Raw genomic sequence first — 22,580 nt, forward strand, 5'->3', positions numbered from 1 at the left:
CATACATACAGACAGACAGACATACATTACGGAAAATTAAAACGTGCACTTCTCCTTGTTACTGTGGTCACGACTGGTATAGAAATATCATTCTTTTTAATTATGAGCAATGTACAGACACACTTATTTTATTTATATTGAGATAAATTAGTCAGAATTGTCTCCAAATGGCTCCTAAAATCTCTAGAAAAGTCACTAGTCGTTATCATTGAAATTCTGTCACTAAATTACTAAAAAAGACTCCATATCTAGTGACTACTCTCTAGAATCGACTAGACTGATGTGAACGAAAACGAACATAGCACGCAAGAACGAGAGATTGACCATCGAAATACACGTCGCGATATACAGGTTTCAATAAACATCGCACATTCCCGCACATTTCTCTCATTAATAAATGCTGCTTCTTCGTTTGAAAGCAGCCAGTGAGCGAAGGATTTCTGGCCACTGGCGTAAAATAGCTGAATTGGCGGTATTTGAAAACAAATGTTTGAGTTCACCAAAAAAGTAAGCAAAAATCGGGAGAAATAATACAGTAATCGGGAGGCGGGAAAAACTGTCAAGTCGGGAAAGTTGGCAGGTATGCTGTTGCCATTTGTTGTCTCTAGCATGGGGCTAAAATGGCGTTCCTTTTACATCTTAGGGCATCATTTTAAGTTCCTTGTTGATTTCTCCTAGCAACCTTTAATGCGTCGTTTCATTTCTCTGTTGTCTCCTGATGAAGAAAGGCAAGGTTCCTTTGGAAACACGTAGAGTGTTTTTATAATTAATTACACGGCATAAGCCCAAAATATACTTCATGAATATGTACTGTATTTGTTTTTTAGTTTTTTTGGATTATCCGGATTTTCGATAATCTGGATCAGTTCTGGTCCCACTTAATCCAGATAAATGAAGTTCTTGTGTACTTCCAATAACGTTTAAAATGACATGCTTAAAACGTCCGTGTGCAGCAGGTAGTTAGTTCCCTTTCTCTTGAACCAAGAAGACAGGATTGCAGCAGAGTCAGTTGCAAAATGTAAGAAAGCAACCTATTTTGGTTGCATTTCTGAAATGACAAATAGGCCCAGTTTCTTCAACAATGTTAAAGTAACCATGAGAGAATTTTCGTGAAAAACGCTGAAAAATTTAAAATTTAAATTCTGACATCATAAAATACCTCAGGCCTTCATCTATTGAAATATTGCATCGCCGAACTGCAACCGCCATTTTTGAAGTCCCTGTAGCAATTTAAATGTCTCGTGGAGCTTTAATCTCTGCATACGCTACGCCCACTTCTTTTGTGCAACGTGACAAGAGTCGGATATACCATAGCAAGAAGCAAAGTTCTACCAGTGGAAAGGACCAGACAAAGAAGAAGAGCAGCATCAGGAGAGCAGGAGAAAAAGAAATCTGAGGGCCCTACATATGTACCAGGAGGATTTTAGTGCGAGTAGTGCATGCAGATCTTTAATCGCAGTTTTTTCATACTTCAAATTTTCAGTACCTTCCTGTATATAAAATGTCCCTTGCGTTACAGTTTTTGAGACAGGCAGTTCAATCTTGCTACATTAGTTCACAGATATATGGTGAATTGAAATTGCATTTGATTTTCTTCTGGAAAAATAAATACTACTTTTTAATCTTTTTTTTTTTTTTGGCTGATATTTAACAAAGAAATTATGAGTGCATAAATTTAAAATATTCTATCATTAGCACATTAAAATCAAGGGCAATTTTAAAAAGTGCATGTATGGTGAACATGCTAACAAAATATGGAGTTGATAAAATCAAATTTACAATGCGAGGGACTTTTTCTATGGTGAGCCATAAAAATGAAGTAATTTGACCATATCTTCTGAACCATTAAAGCTACTGAATTGAAAACTTATAAACAGTCTTCTGATCTCATATTACATCTTTGGTATACATTTGAAAAAATATAGCTTTGATAGTTTAGGACTTTTGAATTTCACTCAAGGGTTACATTAAGTGCTATACTGAGAATCAACTCAAAACCTGAGCGGTCCCTTTGATGTTAGCCAGACTTCTGGTAAGTGAAGAGGCTTCCGCAACGGTGAATAGTTCCTATGTTTGTTGCTTGTTGCTGCAGTCAGGAGCTTCCCTCAGTTTGGTTAGATATTCTGGTGAACTGACTTGACCAATTAAAAATTTTTGCACTGTAAAAATATATGGAAAATATTTCACAAGTTGTATGTTATTCGGGTTCGTTACCAACTCTTACATACATGGCTGTTGGTGGTTGTTCTCGGTGGTCTATGTAGCAAAATAAATCATTATTTAACATGAGTTTGATATCTTACTGCAATGTGTACTTTTAAGCTTTGTTCGAGTTCATTCCATTGCTGTTTAGTTCGCATAATTTTTACGGCGTTGAAAAAGGATCCAAGAAAACTGTTGGCAGTACTGGCTGCAATACCATGCTCAATATTCACAATGGCTGTCAGCCATGAGCAACACGTGGGTGATGCCGTGATGCTTGAGTCACAAGTGAAATACTTTAAAACTAATAAAATTGGGGGAAGGGGGTTTGGGGGGTGGGGTGGATTAAGTAGGAAGTCTAAACAAATTGTTATGAACGTTTATAGTAACCTACGAGATGAAAATCTGCTGTGGACTGTGGAAGAAGTGGTGAAAGAAACCGTGCAGCTTACTGGCGTTTCTACGTAGGCATACAGTGTTTACACGGCTCGCGCGGAATTTAAAGGAATTTTTGTGCTTTCTTGTGGTACCATATCATATATGCTGGCTTGTGGTTGTTTATATATGTCGTGAGGGTTTCTGATGATATGTCTCCCTAAAGTCACTGAAAACTTTGTTTTAAGAAAGTGTATGAATTATGTAAACAAGCAATCAAGGCGATAAGGGAAGTGAAACAAAACGTAACTCAACTAAGCTGCATGCCAGATTTATGTGACAGAAAACGTTTGTTCGTTTGAATGTTCGTCAGTAGGCCTATGTGTCAGCTCAGTTCGAACTATGCACTCGCCGTAAAACAGGAAGGGCCTTAGCACGGTATGGGTATAGGATCCTTAGCGTACTTGAAATAATAATAATAATAATAATAATAATAATAATAATAATAATAATAATAATAATAAAAATGTATTCTTTACTTTCGTAACTGCCCTCCATCTGCAGAAATGTTGTCATGAGGGGATCATGAGTTCATTTTTACCTGCTGAATGAAGAGACTACGATATTTACAACATTCCTGGAAACACTGTGTTTTGCAATCCCACTCACAGCTTGTTGAACTGTGAGAAACTGACACTGACAGTCGTTGCACGAGAGAGGAATTGTATACTTATGTCGTCAAACTTTTCGTTGTAAGTTCCCATGTGCCTGGCTCACACAAACTGCATTATGAAATAAAAATAAACCTTGCTTCTCTTGCCTCAGTATTCATAAGTAATCTGTAGGTTTTACATGATCAATAAAGGAATAAATAGGTATGGCATGTAATCAAGGTACAACTATGTGAAAGGAAGTGATTTCTTTTGATGCTACACTATTTGAGAATGAACTACTTGTCAGATAGATGCATGATGTTAATAACAAGCTGGTTGTGGCTGAGAAAGAGAACCGAGACAGGAAGGGGGAACAGGGGACGAGCTCACATGCGGAAGGATACTTTTCCTCAGCTCTTGCGTTGACTTTTAGTATAACACTGCTATTAAGAAGACTTAACACATAATTTAACAAAATGGCAGTCGCATCAAGAATTTTTTTTTTTTCCTAGTTGCTTTACGTCGCACCGACACAGATAGGTCTTATGGCGACAATGAGATAGGAAAGGCCTAGGAGTTGGAAGGAAGCGGCCGTGGCCTTAATTAAGGTACAGCCCCAGCATTGGCCTGGTGTGAAAATGGGAAACCACAGAAAACCATTTTCAGGGCTGCCGACAGTGGGGTTCGAACCTACCATCTCCCGAATACTGGATACTGGCCGCACTTAAGCGACTGCAGCTATCGAGCTCGGTTCAGGAATTATTAACTCTAACAAATTGTTACTACTTGTGTTAAATTAACATGGCAGCAGCTGTGTGTTAAACCTCTTAACAGCTTTATATGTCAAAATGGTACCATGCAGAAGACCTAAGTCTGAAGCTTTACTGCTGTATGAAGACTATTTATAAACTGAATTAGGCAAGGGACGACCCATACTAAAAAGAAACTACTTTTTTGAGTTGTCAGATACAAGTTTTCTACAAAGGTACCTAATTACAAAAGCCATAATGAACAAGATACTAGAAGAAAGTGAAAATATTTTAGAGTTTCCCACAGACTGAAACTTATCAGTGTCTCCAGTGCATCAGTTGCTTTATAATTCTGAAATATTATGCTTCAGACTCTTTTCATGTAATTGTAAGTGACTATGTTCACGAGTGCAAGAGTGTGTAGAATTCTGCCAAGAAATCCTACCGCCATTGCAGCATTAACAAGGCATTATATTATTTCCCCTCATTAAAAGAATACCCAAAAATCATTCATGACATATCAATTATCACATTTTTCCGGTGTTGTAGGAGCCTTAGATTGCATTCATATAAGAATATATTGAATGATGTGATATAACAGTCTGTTATTTCATTTTTCAATCACACTCGCATGCTTTCAAATTAAGTCTACAACATCATTTGTCTCGCATTCATCATAATAACGCTTTTGTTGCCTCTTACTTGAAATGTTTATGTCTTAGCGGTCACTGCTAACCATAACCTATAATAATGTCAACCATGAGTGACAAAATACTATTCCAACATATTGCTAGGAGTGCTTTATGTAAAGAAACAAAAGACGCTCACTGCCAAATGTGTTCAGAAATTGCATGGAAACATGTTAATTTTTCTTTAACAATTGTTTCATAACAAATGTTGGAAATGTGTTTGTGAATCAGGCTACTTTTAAACAAAGTGTTAAATTAATAACAACTGTTAGTTAACATTTAAGTAAAATTTAACACACTGTTGAAGAAACCAGGCCATAGAGTCTGACACAACCGATCATAGAAGGCAAACCAAGGTGTGGGTAGAAAAGATTATCCTGGATGCAGATACTCAGACAGAGGTCCGATATCCACAACACAGCAAATCTAAAACGGGGAACACAAAATAGGAAAAAATTATCCATGATGTTCAACAATCTGCTGTGAGGAGATGCCACCAGAAGAAGAACAACTACAAAACAATCCACTACAGAAAGGTACACATTACAATGTAATAGATTTCACAGATTATAATCCGTATAGAGATTAAAAATAAACATACATACCTCCTTGTACTGTTTACTCCATATAAGACGCTTTAGAGGTTCTAAAAATATGTCTCTATCCTCTGCCATTTTATATACATTGCATATCATTTTCATCAAAGAAATATTGCGCTGTTTAATCATGCGATCAAAGGCAGTCAACTTCACTTGTTCAGAGAGGCAGCGTTGAAAGGTTGTATGTTTGTCACTGATCCAACCAGAAAACTCATCCATCACTGAAATAAAAGTGATGCAATAAAATCAATAGCTAATACAAAAGTAGCATATATCTGTGCATTTATTCCTTTTTTTAAATCTGCTTTACGTTGCACTGACACAGATAGGTCTTGTAGCGACGAAAGGACATGAAAATGGGAAACCATGGAAAACCATGGAAAACTATATTCAGGGCTGCTGAAGTGCGATTCGAACCCCTGTCTCCCAATGCAAGCTAACAACTACATACCCCAAAACACGCGGCCACTCGCTCAGTACACATTTATTCACTTACCAATGGTTATTGACAGAGATCCGTAATAGGAAATTTGGCGGTGTTATTACATGTCAACAAATTGCATACTTATTGCAGATGAAAGAGATTATAATAATATAATTTCTAGCCTGGTGCAACCCTTGTAAGGCATACCCTCTGACAAGGGTAGGCGGTATCTGCCATGTGCGGGAAACTGAGTGTTATTGTAGTTGTGTGTGGTGTGTGTGAGTTGCAGGAATGTTGGGGAGGGGTATTAGCCATTTAAGTTAAAATCATTGACCCTGCCGGGAAACGCACCCAAGGTCCTCTGAACTGAAGGCGACTACACTGACCATTCAGTCAATGAACTGGACAAGTAGAGATGTAGGAAGTGGAGTAGGAAAATGCAATCACCATCAGAATTTCTGCATTCTCTGGTCTCAACAGTCTCCTATGGTCACTCACCATCACACCATATTGCGAGATAGCTCAGCAGTCACATATGACGTAATGTACCATAGCTTGCAGAGCAGTCATTGAAAATACGGGATAGTCGTCTTTCAGGGAGAACAAAAGACTGCAAGTGTTCAATGGAGAGGTATCCAACCGGGACATTTCTTCTTTTAACATTTTCTGAATGTACCCTCAAAGAGTACTTGCTGACCAATTGGAGAGTTTTTTCTCTACACCATCTAGAGTTAGAATCTTGCTGCGCATATTTTTTGGGACAAACAGGTTTCTGAGGGCTTCAAAAACAGCCTTTGAAGGGTCGTCTGACAGCAAACTCTTCTGCTCTTTTGTCTTAAGAGTGTTCACTGCTTCAGCACTCATTCACTGAGGCAAGCAATACGATTAGGGGGAAACACATCGTAATCAGCAGGTCCAGCATGTTCTGCAATACTCTGAGCTAAGAATACACAGTACGAGCTGTAGGGTAGCTATTACCTCCTAACAACATAACGTAATCCACAATCCAATTACAATTGTCTGCTACAAGCTGAGCTTGTGCTCTTGTCACTGCTAGCTCCCTGCTACTCACATTATTCAGAAATTTATTCATATTATTCGTAAATGCAACACTATTGTTCTCTTCATTCATCTTATCCATGAAGTCATCAATGTCATTCAAATGTTGACTCGAAACAAGCATTCCGCCTCGTCTGAACAGGAATTGGAAATAATATGATCTTCCCTGAGTCATCGTCATCATATCTCTTGTGAAGAAATTCAAGATACACTTAAGAAAATGGAAATTGCAACACTATGAAGGCACTGGTCATTGTGTTGATTTTCAAGATATGGAACGATGCCATATAGGTATGTAAATGATCAAAGTTTCAGATCCATTGGATTGTTGCTACAGGTCTCCCAACGTGATTGGTCGCGGGAGGAATCAACTCCAGTATACGGACATAGTTGACTTGCAGTCTGTGCAGTGAAGTGTTCCCCGTCAATCATGCCTCGACGACAGAGAAGAGCACGCTATCAACAACTGTCGCCGTTTGAGAGGGCTCGGATAATTGGGCTGTGTGAGGCTGGATTATCGCTAAGGACTGTCGCTGCACGTGTTGGCCGACAGGCATCTACGGTACAACGTGTATGACAGCAGTGGTCAAATGAAGGTACCCACACTCATAGACCTGGCACTGGCCCAGCGTGACAGACAATTGTGAGAGAGGATCGCCGCATCATTTGGATGGCCCGGATGGAACCCCATGCAACAGCAGCACAAATTCGAGCAGCTTTGGCACCCCACGTTACACAACAAACAGTTGGTAATCGCCTGCATGCAGCTGGCTTACGAGCCCGTGTCCCTGCAGAAGGTGTTCCATTTACCCCACAACAGCGACGTGTAAGGCAGGCCTGGTGTCGAGAAAGATCGACGTGGGTCAACGAATAGCATAGGGTCGTCTTTAGTGATGAATCACGCTTCTGTCTTGCCCACAGTGATTGCCGGAATCGTGTGCGCCGACGTACCGGGGAGAAGAGCTGACCCGATCTTACTGTCGAGAGGTACACAGGGCCAACACCAAGCCTTATGGTCTGGGGAGCTATTGGCTTTAATGTGAAATCACAATTAGTGCTTGATAGGGTACTCAATCCAGTGGTTGTCCCTATGATGGCGAACATTGCTAATGATATGTTTCAGCAGGACAATGCCCAGGTTCACACTGCACTCATCTCCAGAGAAGCTGTCCACGACATCACAACCTTAGAATGGCCCGCCAGATCCCCGGACCTCAGTCCTATTGAGCATGTGTGGGACATGATGGGTCGACAACTGGCCAACCGTCCTCAGCCATCCACAACTCTGGAACAACTGACCCATGCAGTGCAGCAAGCATGGGCCACAATTATTTAGGAAGTGATCCAGGGCCTTATTGACTCAATGCCTCGACGAATTCATCAATGTATTGCAGCTCGTGGTGGGCACATCCTGTATTGATTGTTGTCCAAATTTGCGGTCAGAGGGACCTGAAAGTGTAATCATCGAATCACAACCGAACACTCATCTTGCATGTTCAACTGCAGCAATGTAGCACCAGTCCTTCTGGGTGTTGCAATTTCCATTTTCTTCAGTGTATATGTGTGTCCTTCATTTACTGTTTAGGAAAGCTGTCTTGGTTTTTGCAACTGCCAAGTTCATCGAGGTTGCACTGCCAGATATGGCCTACATTGAGCCTAGCATTGCACATGACCATGACCGTCACCAAGAAGCCTCTTTAAGGTACTCACACATGCTCCTGTATAATGAGCTGAATCAGTAACTATGCCCTAAAACACTGTCAAATTCAACACTGTACTTGTTCAGGGTGTTCACAACACCTTGTGAGCACGTGGCACCCATGGCTTTATCTAACACCTCACTGGCAGCTAAAAACACATCTGTCTGTTCCTTACATCCAAACGGTGAAATAACACATTAAAAACTAAGTTCGCTGACTTGTCTGTACTTTCGTCACAAAAACAAAAGGTTTCTTATCTTGAATGCTCATCTTCAGCTCTTCTTGCTTTTTATCCCCTACAATAGGAAAGTAATATTCCCTAATGCAACCAGCGGATGGCAAGTATCCTCACTACCATTTATACACAGACGGCAGGCGGCCTACATGCTTTAGAGGAAGTGGGGTGTAGGTAATATGCAACTGCCCAAACAGACAAGATATCGCCTAGCAGCAGCGCTGAAAACTACTCAGTCGCTTGAGGAGTTTGCTGCGCTCACTTTGCTCTACAAACTGCTGTGTTGCTGAGTAGTCTTGCAGTGTGCATATGGGTATTACAAGGAGCTTGGTTCACAAGTTTGTTTTAAGACAGTCGTCATTTTGTACCTGTGTGAGTAATTGTTGCCACGTCTTTTATTGCGTCCTCCGGTTAGCGTGTATGTGGAGTGATTGTAATGGACAATGCCAGCTACCATTCAATACAGCTGGAACGAATACCTACAACAAAAACATAGAAAGCTGACATTATATCATGGTTATCTGCTATGAATACTCCTCACAACAGCAATTACACCACAGGCGAACTGTTGTCTCTTGTGAAGCTAGCCAAACCAAAGGCAAAAATTGTACGACTGGGCAAGTTGGCCTTGCAGCAGGGGCGCGCAGCTGTGAGCTCGCATCCGGGAGATAGTGGATTCGAACCCCACTGTTGGCAGCCCTGAAGATGGTTTTCCGTGGTTTCCCATTTTCACACCAGGCAAATGCTGGGGCTGTACCTTAATTAAGGCCACAGCCGCTTCCTTCACATTCCTAAGCCTTTCCTGTCCCACCGTCGCCATAAGACCTATCTGTGTTGGTGCGACGTAAAGCAAAAAAAAAAAAAAAAAAACGAAAATGATACACTTGCTGAACGACAAAGTCATATTGATGTTCGCCTACTGTCCTATCATTGCAAGTACAATCCAATACAGCTGATTTGGGGGAACATTAAAAGTACTGTAGGGAAAATGAACAAAACGTTCAAACTAATCAACATCCAATCTTTAATAGAAGAGAAGCTGGATAAAGTAACCAAAGAGGAGTGCAAGGCTTGTGTGTCACATTCTCAGAAATTTCAAGAGGACAATTATGAAAAAGACATGCTATTGGACACAGTCAAGGATCAGATTGTCATAACTCTAAGAGACAATGGCCACAGAGAGGAGTCAAGTGATGAGGATATTTCCAGTGACAATGACGAGTGTCGGAGTGCCATACCAGGGATACTTCAGCTGGAGTAAGGTAAGGTAAGAAAGTGTGTTGTATAACTCTGTACTTTTGAACTAATTGCTTTCGGTCTCTTGTCAATGCAATTTTTGTATGTATTATTAGTTAACTTGTGTTACACTACATCCAAGATAGAGTAAAACTAATCCATAGGCCATTCTTGAATTAGAACATATGAACCTCTGTATTTCATGTTACGTAGATCTTAATTAAAATATAAAGTTTTGTTTTTTTTGCTAGGGGCTTTACGTTGCACCGACACAGATAGGTCTTATGGCGACGATGGGATAGGAAAGGCCTAGGAGTTGGAAGGAAGCGGCCGTGGCCTTAATTAAGGTACAGCCCCAGCATTTGCCTGGTGTGAAAATGGGAAACCATGGAAAACCATCTTCAGGGCTGCCGATAGTGGGATTCGAACCTACTATCTCCCGGATGCAAGCTCACAGCCGCGCGCCTCTACGCGCACGGCCAACTCGCCCGGTATATAAAGTTTCAACCTATTCAATACTATATAATATAACCTTATAGATTACTTGATTTACATATTACATTCTTTTAAATGACATGTTTCAGCTCAATGAGGATCCATCATCAGCTTCGGAGAAGACATACAAATGAGTGTACATTTTTGAATACATGTCTATATAAGTCTTAAATAAAATAATTTAGCATAAAATATGTATTAAAAGCTAGAGCAGTAAAATATGATGTAATGACAGTAAAATCTTGTGAATAAGAATTAGTAGCAATAATTAAGATATTGCAGTCAATACAGACCTTGAAATATGAATTTCATTTCTTGTAATGTTATTTGATTTCAACCCAACTTTAATGCACATGCAATCTCGGCAACATTGTAGTAATGTGCTCTGTCTCTTTCCCTTACCAGCCTCTTACATCATACTGGATTGGTACCCCCCACACTCGACACTTCCCCTGACAGCATGTAGGCCGTCTGCAGTCAATATAGAAAAAAAATTATAGCAATGTGTTTCATTACCACGTCCCATCCTTTGAGCTAAAGCTTTTTGTCACAAAATGTACATATAAATATCTTCTTTATCATTCATGTGAAACCCCTCCAAGCAGAATTCACTTGCCTGTGAATATACCCACAAAAAAAAAAACTTTAACAAGGTCTTATCTATAGATATAACCACTATATGGTCCGGCTCCATGGCTAAATGGTTAGCGTGCTGGCCTTTGGTCACAGAGGTCCCGGGTTCAATTCCCGGCAGGGTCGGGAATTTTAACCATCATTGGTTAATTTCACTGGCACTGGGGCTGGGTGTATGTGTCGTCTTCATCATCATTTCATCCTCATCACGACGCGCAGGTCACCTACGGGTGTCAAATCGAAAGACCTGCACCTGGCGAGCCGAACATGTCCTCGGACACTCCCGGCACTAAAAGCCACACGCCATTTCATTACCACTATATGGGGAACAATGCTACATTGTATAGCGCAAACAATATTTGCCAAAACACACTGGTGCAATGAAGCAGTCAGCATTCACAAACTCCACACGTCTGCCAGAATGTGTAGGCATGATTAAAGATTTTTCAAGCTTCCTATACTCTTATTGCTGCTCCCTAGTCCACCCATTTCCCTAAATGTACTGCTCTGTTAGCCTTCTAAACAAACCCCCTAGCTTATATGTACCAATGTGATTCATGTGAAGGCCATCTTATCTTCTATCCACCCATTAGCTTCCACAAATCTCATTCCCAACTTCTCATATACCCAGCCCATAGCCTCACTTAAATCCCCTATCAGCCTCCAGTCAGTATCCCACCGACAAAAGTTGCTGCTCCCTTGAACTTCTCCCATGCTGCATTAACAAGATACCAAACATCACCAACAATGTTGGTACCTATAACTTATACCTGCTTCCCTTTCAATATTGGTACCAACATGAAAAACTACCACCTTCTCCTTCCCATCTACTTTCCTCAACATCTGCCTAAACCTAATTCCTGGATAATACTCCACCCTGGTTCCCTTTCCTCCACACACTTTCCCCACATGCCTAACAATGGGGTCCCACATGACCAGAGCCTCAACTCCATCCACCTCATTTCCCTCATCTTTTCTGACAGCTGCAGAGCCTGCTTCCTTCTCCCCTTTCTTTTATTCTGGGAGGAAAGTATGCAGGTCAGTCAATGAAGAGAGGACTTTAAATCTGGGGTCAGAAGATAAATAAAAAGGAAAGGGACCAATAGGAAAGTAATGGAGCAGGAAAAGTGGAAGGACAGAAAAGAGTGGAGGAGGCTTGTTAACCACACCTGGGCGACTGGAGTGGTACATTGATGATGATGATGATGATGATGACCAATAGGAAAGGGAAACATAGAACACAGGAAAGGAAGAGGGAGGTGGAACAGGGCAGTGAGAGGGAGAAAAAGGAAGGAGGAAGTGAGCTCTACAGGAGCCAGAGAAATTATCCAGGAATTAGGTTAAGGCAGATGCCAATGAAAATAGAAGGTAAGGAGGGAGGAAGGGAGGAGGGTAAGGAGAAGGTGGTAATTTTCCACGTTGTACCAACATTAAAAGCAATAACTAGAAGTATTAAACAGAGTAGCAAGATCCAGCTTCTTCCATCAAGTGTGAAACCTAATCTGGGACAAAGGAGTCCCTCTAAGAGCTAAACAGACAATGTATAAAACCTATCTCCTGTCAATCATGATGTATAGTCTGGAGACCTGTGTCATAAATAAGAGAGAAGTGAGTCAAATGCAAGCATGTGAAATGAAGTTTGTTAGGTCAGCTCTATAAAAAACCAGGAGAGACAGAGTCAAGAATGAATATGTAAGGTGAGACCTACAGGTGAACTTGACCTTGGAGGAAAGGATAGGTGCTGTGAGATTGAAATGGTTAGGTCATGTGAAGCGAATGCACCCAACTCGAACTCTACGCCAGTATCTGGAGATGGAGGTGCCCGGAAGAAGACCTATTGGATGGCCTAGAAAGAGATGGACAGACCAGATTAATGAAGATCTCAAGAGGAGAGGAGTAACATGGGATGCAGTGGAGAGGAAAAAAACTATACCAGGATAGAATTCAGTGCAGGCATATCATTCACAAAGTTCCTACCCAGCTTGCTGGAAGGAAATCCTGATGATGATGATAATAATGATGATGATGATGATGATGATGATGATGATGATGATGATGATGATGATGGGACCAACAAGGCAAGGCAAGCAGGAATTGGTACTAACATAGTTGGAGATGTTAAGGATCTGGTTACGGCAGCACAGAAGTAGTTTAAGGAAGCAGAGATTGTTATCAGTGGGATACTGCATGGGAGGGATACTGAATGGAGGGTAATTGGGGATTTAAATGAGACTATAGAATGGGTATGTGGGAAATTGGGAGTGAGATTTGTAGATCCGAATGGCTGGGTAGGAGATAGGGATCTATGCTCAGATGGCCTTCATTTGAACTGCAATGGTATACTGTATATAAGATAGGTTTGTTTGGAAGAGTTATAGGGAGGTATCAGAATGCCACCAGCTCTGTCCGATGTACTGCTGGAATGTCTGCACCATTTCAAGTTGGCGTTCATCAGGGATTGGCTCTATCTCCACTTTTGTTCATCCTCTGTCTCGACACCATCAGCACAGAGGTAATAATAACAATCGTATGGCCTCAGCTACCGTGTGCAGACATTTCGATTTGATGCCATCTGGCACAGAGGTGATAACACCACATCCATGGATTCTACTCTATGCTGATGACGTTATCAACTCCTTGGATAGATATGGCCTGCAACTTAATGTCTAGAAGACTGAGTACCTAGAATATGGGGTACAAAGTGATGGGTCAATTAACATCGACAGCGTTGATATTCTGAAAACATCTCAATTTAAATATCTGGGATCACTTATCCAATCAGATGGTGACATGCTCCAAGATGTTTGAAGCAGAATCAACACTGCCTGGATGAAGTGGCGTCAAGTCACAGGAGTCCTTTTTTATCAGAAGGTGTCAATGTACCTGAAATCCAAAATCTATAGAACCATCATTACACCAGTGGCACTGTATGGAAACAAGTGTTGGCCAGTTACAAGGAGACACGAACAACAGCTGCATGTCATGGAGATGAAGATGCTTCACTGGCCAATGGGACTCACTAGATTGGACCACAACAGAAATGAGGATGTTCAGATGGCATTTGGTGTGGCCCCAATCCCTGTGAAAATGTGAGAGAATCATTTATGATGGTATGGGGAAATTTTTAAAAGCAATTATGATCAATGGAAAAAAAAAATGTAAACAGCCTATGGGATGAGTTCAAAGCAATTGTTGAGGAGTGTAAAAACAGATATGTACCTTTAAAAGCAGTAAGGAAAAGTAAGGACCCATTATATTATATCACGAAAATAACGAGATTAAGAAGGAAGTGCATATTTAGAAAGAATGGTTGCGGGAATAAGGACAGATTGAAGGAGTTCACTAGGAAATTGAATTCAGAGAAAAAATCAGCTAAGGATAACACAATGCAAACATAATTGGGAGAACATGAAATTTAGGGAGCAAAGGAAGGACATGTCTAGATACTTTAAGGCAGAAACAGGTGGTGGTGATTATTGTTTTAAGAGGAAGTACAACTAGGCCACCCATCCTCTATATAACACTAATCAGAGAGAAAAAATGGAAGGGGTCCGACACTTCGAAAAATGAAGGTATCGGCCAAAGGAAGACAAGGGCCACGAAGGGTATGAAAATTAAAGACTCCCTAGGCCTCCATACGTAATACCGTCAGGGTCAGAAAAGAACAAGAGTTGACCGAGGGAGGTCGGATAGGATAGATGAAAGTGAGGAGCCTGTCACAAGTAAGTGGAAGCAATACCAGGACTCAGCTGAGGGCCCCGTGGTCGCCAATCCATGCTCCAAAGTTCAGAGCCCCTGAGGCCCATTTTAGTCGTCTCTTACTACAGGCAAGGGATACCGTGGGTGTTATTCTACTGCCCCCACCCACAGGGGGAGCAGAAACAGGTTCCAGGAAGGACATTCTTGGGATCATTAATGAACAAGGGGAGGATATATGGGAGAAGGCAGAAGTATTCAGTCAGCAATATGTAAAGGTAGTTGGATATAAAAATAATGTCCTCATAGAGGAGCGACTAATAATGGCAAAATACTGAAATTTACCTATTATAATAAAGACATTTATAAAACGTTACTAAGGTTGAAAGCTTAGAAAGGCAGCTGGGGTTGATAAGATTTCTGGGGTTATATTCTTCTTCTTCTTATTTTCTTCATGGGGCCCCTAAATATTAGTTCCCAATTAGCGTCGACCTCTAAGATCTTTGGCTACCATGTTTTTCCTTCATTCCCACCTAGATATACCTGCTCCCTTCACAAAGCTGCAGGTTGTTCTTATTGGGTCTTCTTGGATATTTTTTTCTCTCTTTTCACCTGGTAGTCCTAGAGTGGAGAGTCTGATTCTACCCAGCGCCTCACATTCGAAAAGTATGTGTTCAGCTGATTCCTCTGCTTCATTGCATTTCCTATATATGCTGTCTCTTATTACTCCAATTCTATGTAGGTGTTTTTTCAGATGGCAGTGTCTTGTCAACAGTCCTACTACCCATCTTATATTTTCTCTGCTGAGTTTCAACAGTTCTTTGGTATGCTTCTTGTTTGGTACTTTTATCAGTTCCTTTGCAAGCCTGCATCCTGGAGTATTTTTTCAGTTTTCCATTTGTTTCTTTTGTACCCATTTTCCTATGTAGTATCGGGCTTGTCCATAGGAAATCCCGCATACAGGTTCTGGGCATACAAAATGTGTTTCTGCCCCTTTCCTCGCCAGTTTATCTGCCTTTTCATTTCCTTCTATACCTGCATGCCCTGGTACCCATATTATTTTGACAATGTTTTACTTTGAGAGCTTCAGGAGAAGTGAGTGGCAATACCAGACAATTCTGGATATTATCCGAACTGCCTCTAGTGGCTTAATGTCCGCTTGGCTGTCCGTAAAAATTCCTATAGTTCATTTTCAGATTTTCTTCAAGACATATTGTGATAGCTATCAATTCAGCTTGAAAGACTGTAGTGTGTCTGCCCAGGCTCATCTGGATTGATCTCTCAGGTCTTTCCCCGTTGATCCCTCTGCCTGTGCCATCAGTCCCCCACAGTATATCTTCTTTTTCAGTATTCCATTTGTTGATATCCCAGTCTTCTTTTTTTATTATCTGGGTCTTTTTTATTATCTGGGTCTCAAACAGTTTTTCAAAGTTGTACTTTGGTATCATATGATCAGAAGGCATGTGTAGAACTTCCTCTGTTATTACTCTGTTAATTTTACAGTCCTAGATTGGGTCTTTGTGCATTCCAGCACTCTGATTGTGTCAATCTATATGAACTCATTCTAGCCTGTCCCTTTATAACTTCCATAGTGATGGGAAGTCTAGAAAAGTATTCAAGGCTTCTGTCGGCGTAGTTCTCATAGCCCCAGTTATGGCTATGCATGCCATTCTCTGTAGGCTATCCAATCTACTGTCGACTTTTCCTTGACTTACTTTCTGCCACCAGATGATTGCAGCATAGGCCATCAACGGTCTAATGATCATTATGTATGGTCTAGACCCCATGTCTTCCCAATGGCTCTTTTACATGCATACAGCAAATTCTTGGCCCGGGTTATGTTCCTTTCTATATGTGGATTCCAGGTTAGATTTTTATCTAACACTACACCTAAGTGCAGAACCTGTTCTTTAATATATATATATATATATATATATCTTGCACCAAAGAGCTTCAGTGATCTCTTTACCTCTAATTTTCTCCTTCTTGTAAAAGGGACCAGAGTTATCTTGTTCGGGTTGACTGATAGTTATTCTTCCCGACACCAGTTCTCCACAAGGTTCAGTGATCTTTGCATGAGGTCCTGGATAACACTCATCACCTTACCTCGTACCACAATCACTAGGTCATCTGCGTATCCTTGTGTATAGAAACTCTGTTCGTTGAGTATAGCTATGATTTTGTTCACCACGAGGTTCCACAGCAGAGGCGAAGAACTCCTCCCTGAGCACAGTCTCGGGTGGCCCTAACTGTCAGCGTTTCTTCAAACAGGGCTGCTTTTATCTTCCTTCCGTCTAACATGGATTTAATCCATTTGACGATAGTTTTATTCACCTTGCTCTTTTCCAATGCTTTGATCATCGAGTCATAGGTTGTATTGCTGAAGGCTCCTTCTATATCTAGAAATGCTGCCAGTGTAATTTCTTTATATTCTAGGTTTTCCTCTAGTTTACAAACCAACTGGTGGAGTGCTACTTCACTGGATCTGCCAGGTCTATATGCAAACTGATTTTCATGTAACGTTGAGTTCAGTTGCACTGTTCTTCTATATTTTTATCCAGAATTTTCTTCATTGCTTTCAGCCTGAAGGAGGTTAAACATAATGGTCTGTATGCTTTGGCTTGGGCATAGTTTGCCCTTCCAGGTTTAGGTATGAATACTGCTGTAGCTTCAGACCATGATTTCGGCACGTACCCTAAAGCTAGACCAGCTCTGAAGAGGTCCATCAGGGCATCGACGAGTATCTCCCGTCCTTCATGTAGGAGTATCGGAAGTATCTTGTCTGGCCCCGGAGCCTTTATAGGGTGAAGTGTGTCAATTGCCCATTTTAAATGGTTGTGTATTATTATTCTGTTGGCACAGTTCCAGTCTGCTCTTTGAGCCCCAGTCTCTGTTTCAACCGTTTCTTCTTCTGTCATCTCCTCAGTCTCAGGAAAGTGACACACCATTAGCATCTCCAGAGTGTCCTTCCCTGACTGAGTAAACGACCCATCTGGTTTCTCCAGTGTCCCCACCTGATTTATATGGGTTGCTTTAAGAACCTCCTGGAGCCTTGCTGTTTCAGTGTATGATTCCACTTTCTCACAGAAGTCTCCAAGATTTTATTTTTGCTTTCCGTATCTCTAGGTTATACTCGGTGAGTTTCCTATGATATAATTCCCACATACCATTTCTAGATGATATTCTATACAACATCCTAACCTCTTTTTTCATTTTGGCTAGTTTGTTGTTCAACCACCTTACTCTTTGGTGTTTTTCTTTTCTTTGAGAGGACAGTTGTCATGGAATGAGTCTATAATGGCATCTTCTAATACTTCCACTGCCTCATCCAATTCTTCCTGTCCTCTCACGTTAGTTGGAATTTTTTGTTCAGCCTTCCCTAGAACTTCTCTGTATCTATCCCAGTCTCTATACATCTCAATCCCACATAGTCTCACATCTATTGCAAATTGGATGTGCTGGTGGTCTGCCAATGATGGCTCCTCCAGCACCTTCCAGTCTTTATAAAGTTTGCAATATGCGTAGTGCTTAGTGTAATGTCTACTGCCTCCCTACAATTCTATTTATAAATGTAGGCTTGTTTCCTAGGTTTAGTATCGTCAACTCAGTTCCAATAATAAACTCTAGTAAAGACTCACCTCTTGCATTGCAGTTCGTGCTGCCCCATGCCGTGTGGTGTGAATTTGCATCTGCTCTAAGGACTAGGTGTTTGCCTTTCCTCTTTGTGTTGTAAATTAGGTTCTCAACTTCTTCTGATAGGGCAGATTAGTTGAGTCATATGGAAGGTATGCAGAGCCTATAGTTATTTCTCTGAGACCTTCCCAATATCCAAGTTTTATCTTGGCTGCCACTAAGTCCTTTCAACAATGTTCCTGCAACAGGAGGCGTTTTAGTTTTCTGCTCACAACCATGTTCTAGGCATATTTGATGTAGTATCATACATTAGCTTACCTCCAGATTTCGCCAGTCCTGCTACTCTGCCCTTAACTACCCAAGGCTCTTGTATAAGAGCCACATTGATAGCCTCGGACTTTAACTTCCTGACGAAATTGGCCACAGCTGATTTTTTATGTTGTAGGCTGGCCTGTACAACTTTCAGTACTATCCTTGCCAACGCTCGGGTTTGTTTTTCCCTTAATTACTTGAAATTTTATTTGCCCAAGTCCAAGCTTGGCCTTAAGGCCTCTCCTCTTGAGCTCTTCAAAATCTCTTTCATTAAGGGCCAAAACAATTGTCCTTCCTGTGTCATCAGTAGTTGTTGCATTCAGCACTCTCCACTCTTTCGTCGGAAGTTTGGAGTCATGCTGATGTATCCTGACAAGCACATCATCAACCTTCATCTTGTCAAATGGAGGAGGAAACTTGGTGATGACCTTTGTAGTATTCAGCATCTTCTTGGCTTCTGCCACCTCCAAATTCTCCCCTTCCCAAGGGTTGCAATTGGCCACTGTCTGTTCCAGCCAGCTTTTAGTTTCTGGATTTGTACAGACCAGTACCATTGCTCCACTTTCCTGCCTTGGAGACTCGAGAAAGCCTGGAAGGCATCGACAGCGGTTTAATTTGCGCTATCATCAGAGCAGATGAAAGTTCCTTCACATCTTCCACCTTCAGTTTCCCATCTGGAAAAGTTTTAGGTATTATTGCTACCTTGACTGAAGTTAGTCATTCTGAAAAGGACATGACCGTCTCTTCTTTCTGTTTCTTGGCAGACAGCTTTGTAGCCGAACTTGATGGCGTACTATCCCCCCGACCTTGGCCTTTTGGGAGTTGTCGGAGGGATAGCCTCTCGCCGATCCCTGTTCCTTGGCTTCTTCTCCATCCAAGTTCCAGCCGCTATTTTGGCTTCCTTCCTTGCCCTCTTCCTTTCCTTGAAATATGCACTGTTGCGAGGTGGTCTGTCGATATGAAATCTGTTGATTTTCGATGCAGAAATCTTCAGTTCTCTCTCTACGGACATTCCTGGTTTGCTTGTGGTAGCAGTCTGCTCTACTGGAGCTTCTGTTGCCATTTTTTGTTTTGAGTCAGCAACAACCTGTCCAGTTCTGCTCTACTGGAGCTCCCATGGCTTCCCTCGATGTCGAAGTTTTTGAAATTGGTTCTTTATAAACATTCATATCTCAATCAATCATAGGGTTTTTGCCCCTTCTAGGGTCCTGAGCGTCATTCTCACCATCCGTGGTGAGGCATACAGCCAGACATTGTCCTCACGCAACTCAGACTCTCCGTAGCAGAGACCACGCCCCTCAGTCATCCATCCAGCGGTCCGTCCCTGGCCCAAACCTAGCCAGGTTTGTTCCCCCCCTTCAGTAGGCCTACTCACATGATCTCCACTTGGCATTATCATGACTGAGTTCACAGTCATGACTTTCCCCCTAGGTTGGGATCGCCCCTTTCCCAACCCACGGCTCTTCCAGGCTACATAGAGCAAAGTGATGTGTTGGTTCCAGAATCCCACAGTAAGCCGTCACCTCAATCACCAGCCCCAATTAAGGATATATTAAAGGCTATGAGTTGGGATATAGTGCCATTTCTGAAATACTTATTTGACTGCTGTTTTCATGAAGGAGCTATACCAAATGAATGGAGAGTTGCAAAAGTAGCCCAGTGTACAAGCGAAAGGGTGATAACCATAAAGTGGAAAATTACAGGCCAGTCAGTTTGACATGTGGAGTTTGTAAGCTCTGGGGAAGCATTCTTTCTGATTATATTAGACACATTTGCAAAATTACTAACTGGTTTGATAGAAGGCAATTTGGGTTTAGGAAAAATTATTCCAGTGAAACTCAACTTGTAGAATTCCAGCAAGATACAGCAGATATTTTAGATTCAGGAGGCCAAATGGACTGTATCACTATTGACCTATCGAAGGCTTTTGATAAGGTAGATCATGGGAGATTACTGACGAAAAAAAGGGCAACTGGACTAGACAAAAGGGTGGCCGAATGGGAGGCTACATTTCTAGGCAACAGAACTAAGAGAATTTGAGTAGGTGAAGCATCATCTGATCCTGTAATGATTAAGATGGAGGTCCCACAGGGCAGTATTGTTGCAGCTTTATGTGTTCTTATATATATAAATGATATGAGTCAAAGATCTGGAATCACAGATAAGAATATTTACGGATGATGTTATACTGTATATAGTAGTAAATGACGTGCAGGACTGTGAGTGACTGCAGGGGGACTTAAACAATGTAGTGAGATGGACAGCAGACAATGGTATGAATGTAAATGGGGTGAAAAGTCAAGTTGTAAGTTTCACCAAGAGGAAAAGTCCTCTCAGTTGTAATTATTGTGTTGATGGGGTGATAGCATCTCATGGGGAACAATGTAAGTACCTAGGTGTTAATATAAGGAATGATCTTCATTGGGCTAATCATATTAACGAGGTAGTTAAGAAAGGTCACAGGTCTCTTCACATGGTTATGAGAATATTTAGGGGTTGTAGTAAGGATGTAAAGGAGAGGGCGTATAAGTGTCTGGTACGACCACAGTTAGAGTATGGCTCCAGTGTATGGGACTTTCACCAGGACTACTTGACACGACAATTGGAAAAACTTCAAAGGAAAGCAGCACGATTTCTTCTGGATGATTTCCAACAAAGGAGTAATGTTACTAAAATGTTGCAAACTTTGGGCTGGGAAGACTTGGGAGAAATGAGACAAGATGCTTGACTACGTGGTATGTAAAGTCAAATTATTATAATAATATTATTCTTCGACTTTAACTACACTTCAATATGGACCATAATATGAGATTTGTAACATGCAATATGTGGTATGTTTCGAGCTGCTGGTGACGAGTTTACGTGGAATGATGCAAGTAGAAAAATGAGCTTGAGTGGAGCTTTTAAAAGTAGGAAAGATCATAATATGAAGATAAAGTTGGAATTCAAGAGGACAGGTTGGGGAAAATGTTCATTTATAGGATGAGGAGTAAGGGATTGGCATAAATTATCAATGATGGTTATGAATTTCATGTTTTTGGTCCGTATTGAACAATATATAAGTAATAATAATAATAACTTAAATGTTTCCACCTTTTCAATACAATATATTTTGTAAATTTGTGAATATATTGTATTGAAAAGGTGGAAACATTTAAGTTATTATTATTATTACTTATAAATTATCAAGGAGAAAGTTCAATAAATTTTCAAGTTTGTTGAAAATATTTAAAAGCTAGGTAAACAATTTTAAATAAATGTAAATGAGGTAAACAATTGACAGGGAATCTTCCACCTGGACAACCACCCTAAATGCAGATCATTGATGTCTGATTGATAACAGCCTATCTATGAGTGAGTGAATATGTTTCAGACCACATGTAGTGTACAACAAAGGTACAAACTTACCGTAATGTGAATGAGGCAATAAGGCAAAGAAAGAGACACCATCTGAACATACTGTCCATCACTGGTTTGAAAATTTGTACTCTTGCCACATGAACCTATACAATAAGAAGGGCCGAGGGCAACCTCCTAACCTGTATAATCCTTCCATGGAGATATATTGTACCAGGAAAAGACAGAGTTTAAGGGATAAGGGCACGAGAGTCAACAAAGGGGTGAAAGGTCCTTATGGAGCAGGTACAGTGAGAGGTATGCTGATCAAAATCACAGTTGATTTTTTTAAACAAAATTTATTCATTTCCTTGAGCATGACTTGACTTTCCCTATTATATACTTGATCAGGAAAATAAAATAAAATAAAATAAAATAAACGGATTCACTTTCATCTTGAAGTTGCTTTCAAATAAATTATAATGAATGTTTGCCCTTCCAAAAATAAATTTTCTTTCAAGGTATAATTTTTTCTTCAAAGTTCTTTCTTGAAT

The 22,580-nt window shown here is 40.8% G+C and overlaps 1 protein-coding gene across 6 annotated transcripts in view; it reads right to left on the reverse strand.

Annotated features, from left to right (window-relative positions):
* The window catches only part of Nbr (exonuclease mut-7 homolog), a 311,108-nt gene that overhangs the window by 235,207 nt on the left and 53,321 nt on the right, over window positions 1–22,580 (reverse strand). For 5 of the 6 annotated variants that reach the window (XM_067145734.2, XM_067145731.2, XM_068227278.1 and 2 more), the window contains exon 4: window positions 5,274–5,488. In XM_067145734.2, the coding sequence (XP_067001835.2) occupies window positions 5,274–5,488 (215 nt within the window). Of the gene's footprint in view, window positions 1–5,273; window positions 5,489–9,053; window positions 9,167–22,580 lie in introns of those variants that run through there. The other variant, XM_067145735.2, reaches the window with a different exon arrangement.

The sequence above is a fragment of the Anabrus simplex genome, chromosome 4, assembly GCF_040414725.1.
Source record: "Anabrus simplex isolate iqAnaSimp1 chromosome 4, ASM4041472v1, whole genome shotgun sequence".
Taxonomy (NCBI): domain Eukaryota; kingdom Metazoa; phylum Arthropoda; class Insecta; order Orthoptera; family Tettigoniidae; genus Anabrus; species Anabrus simplex.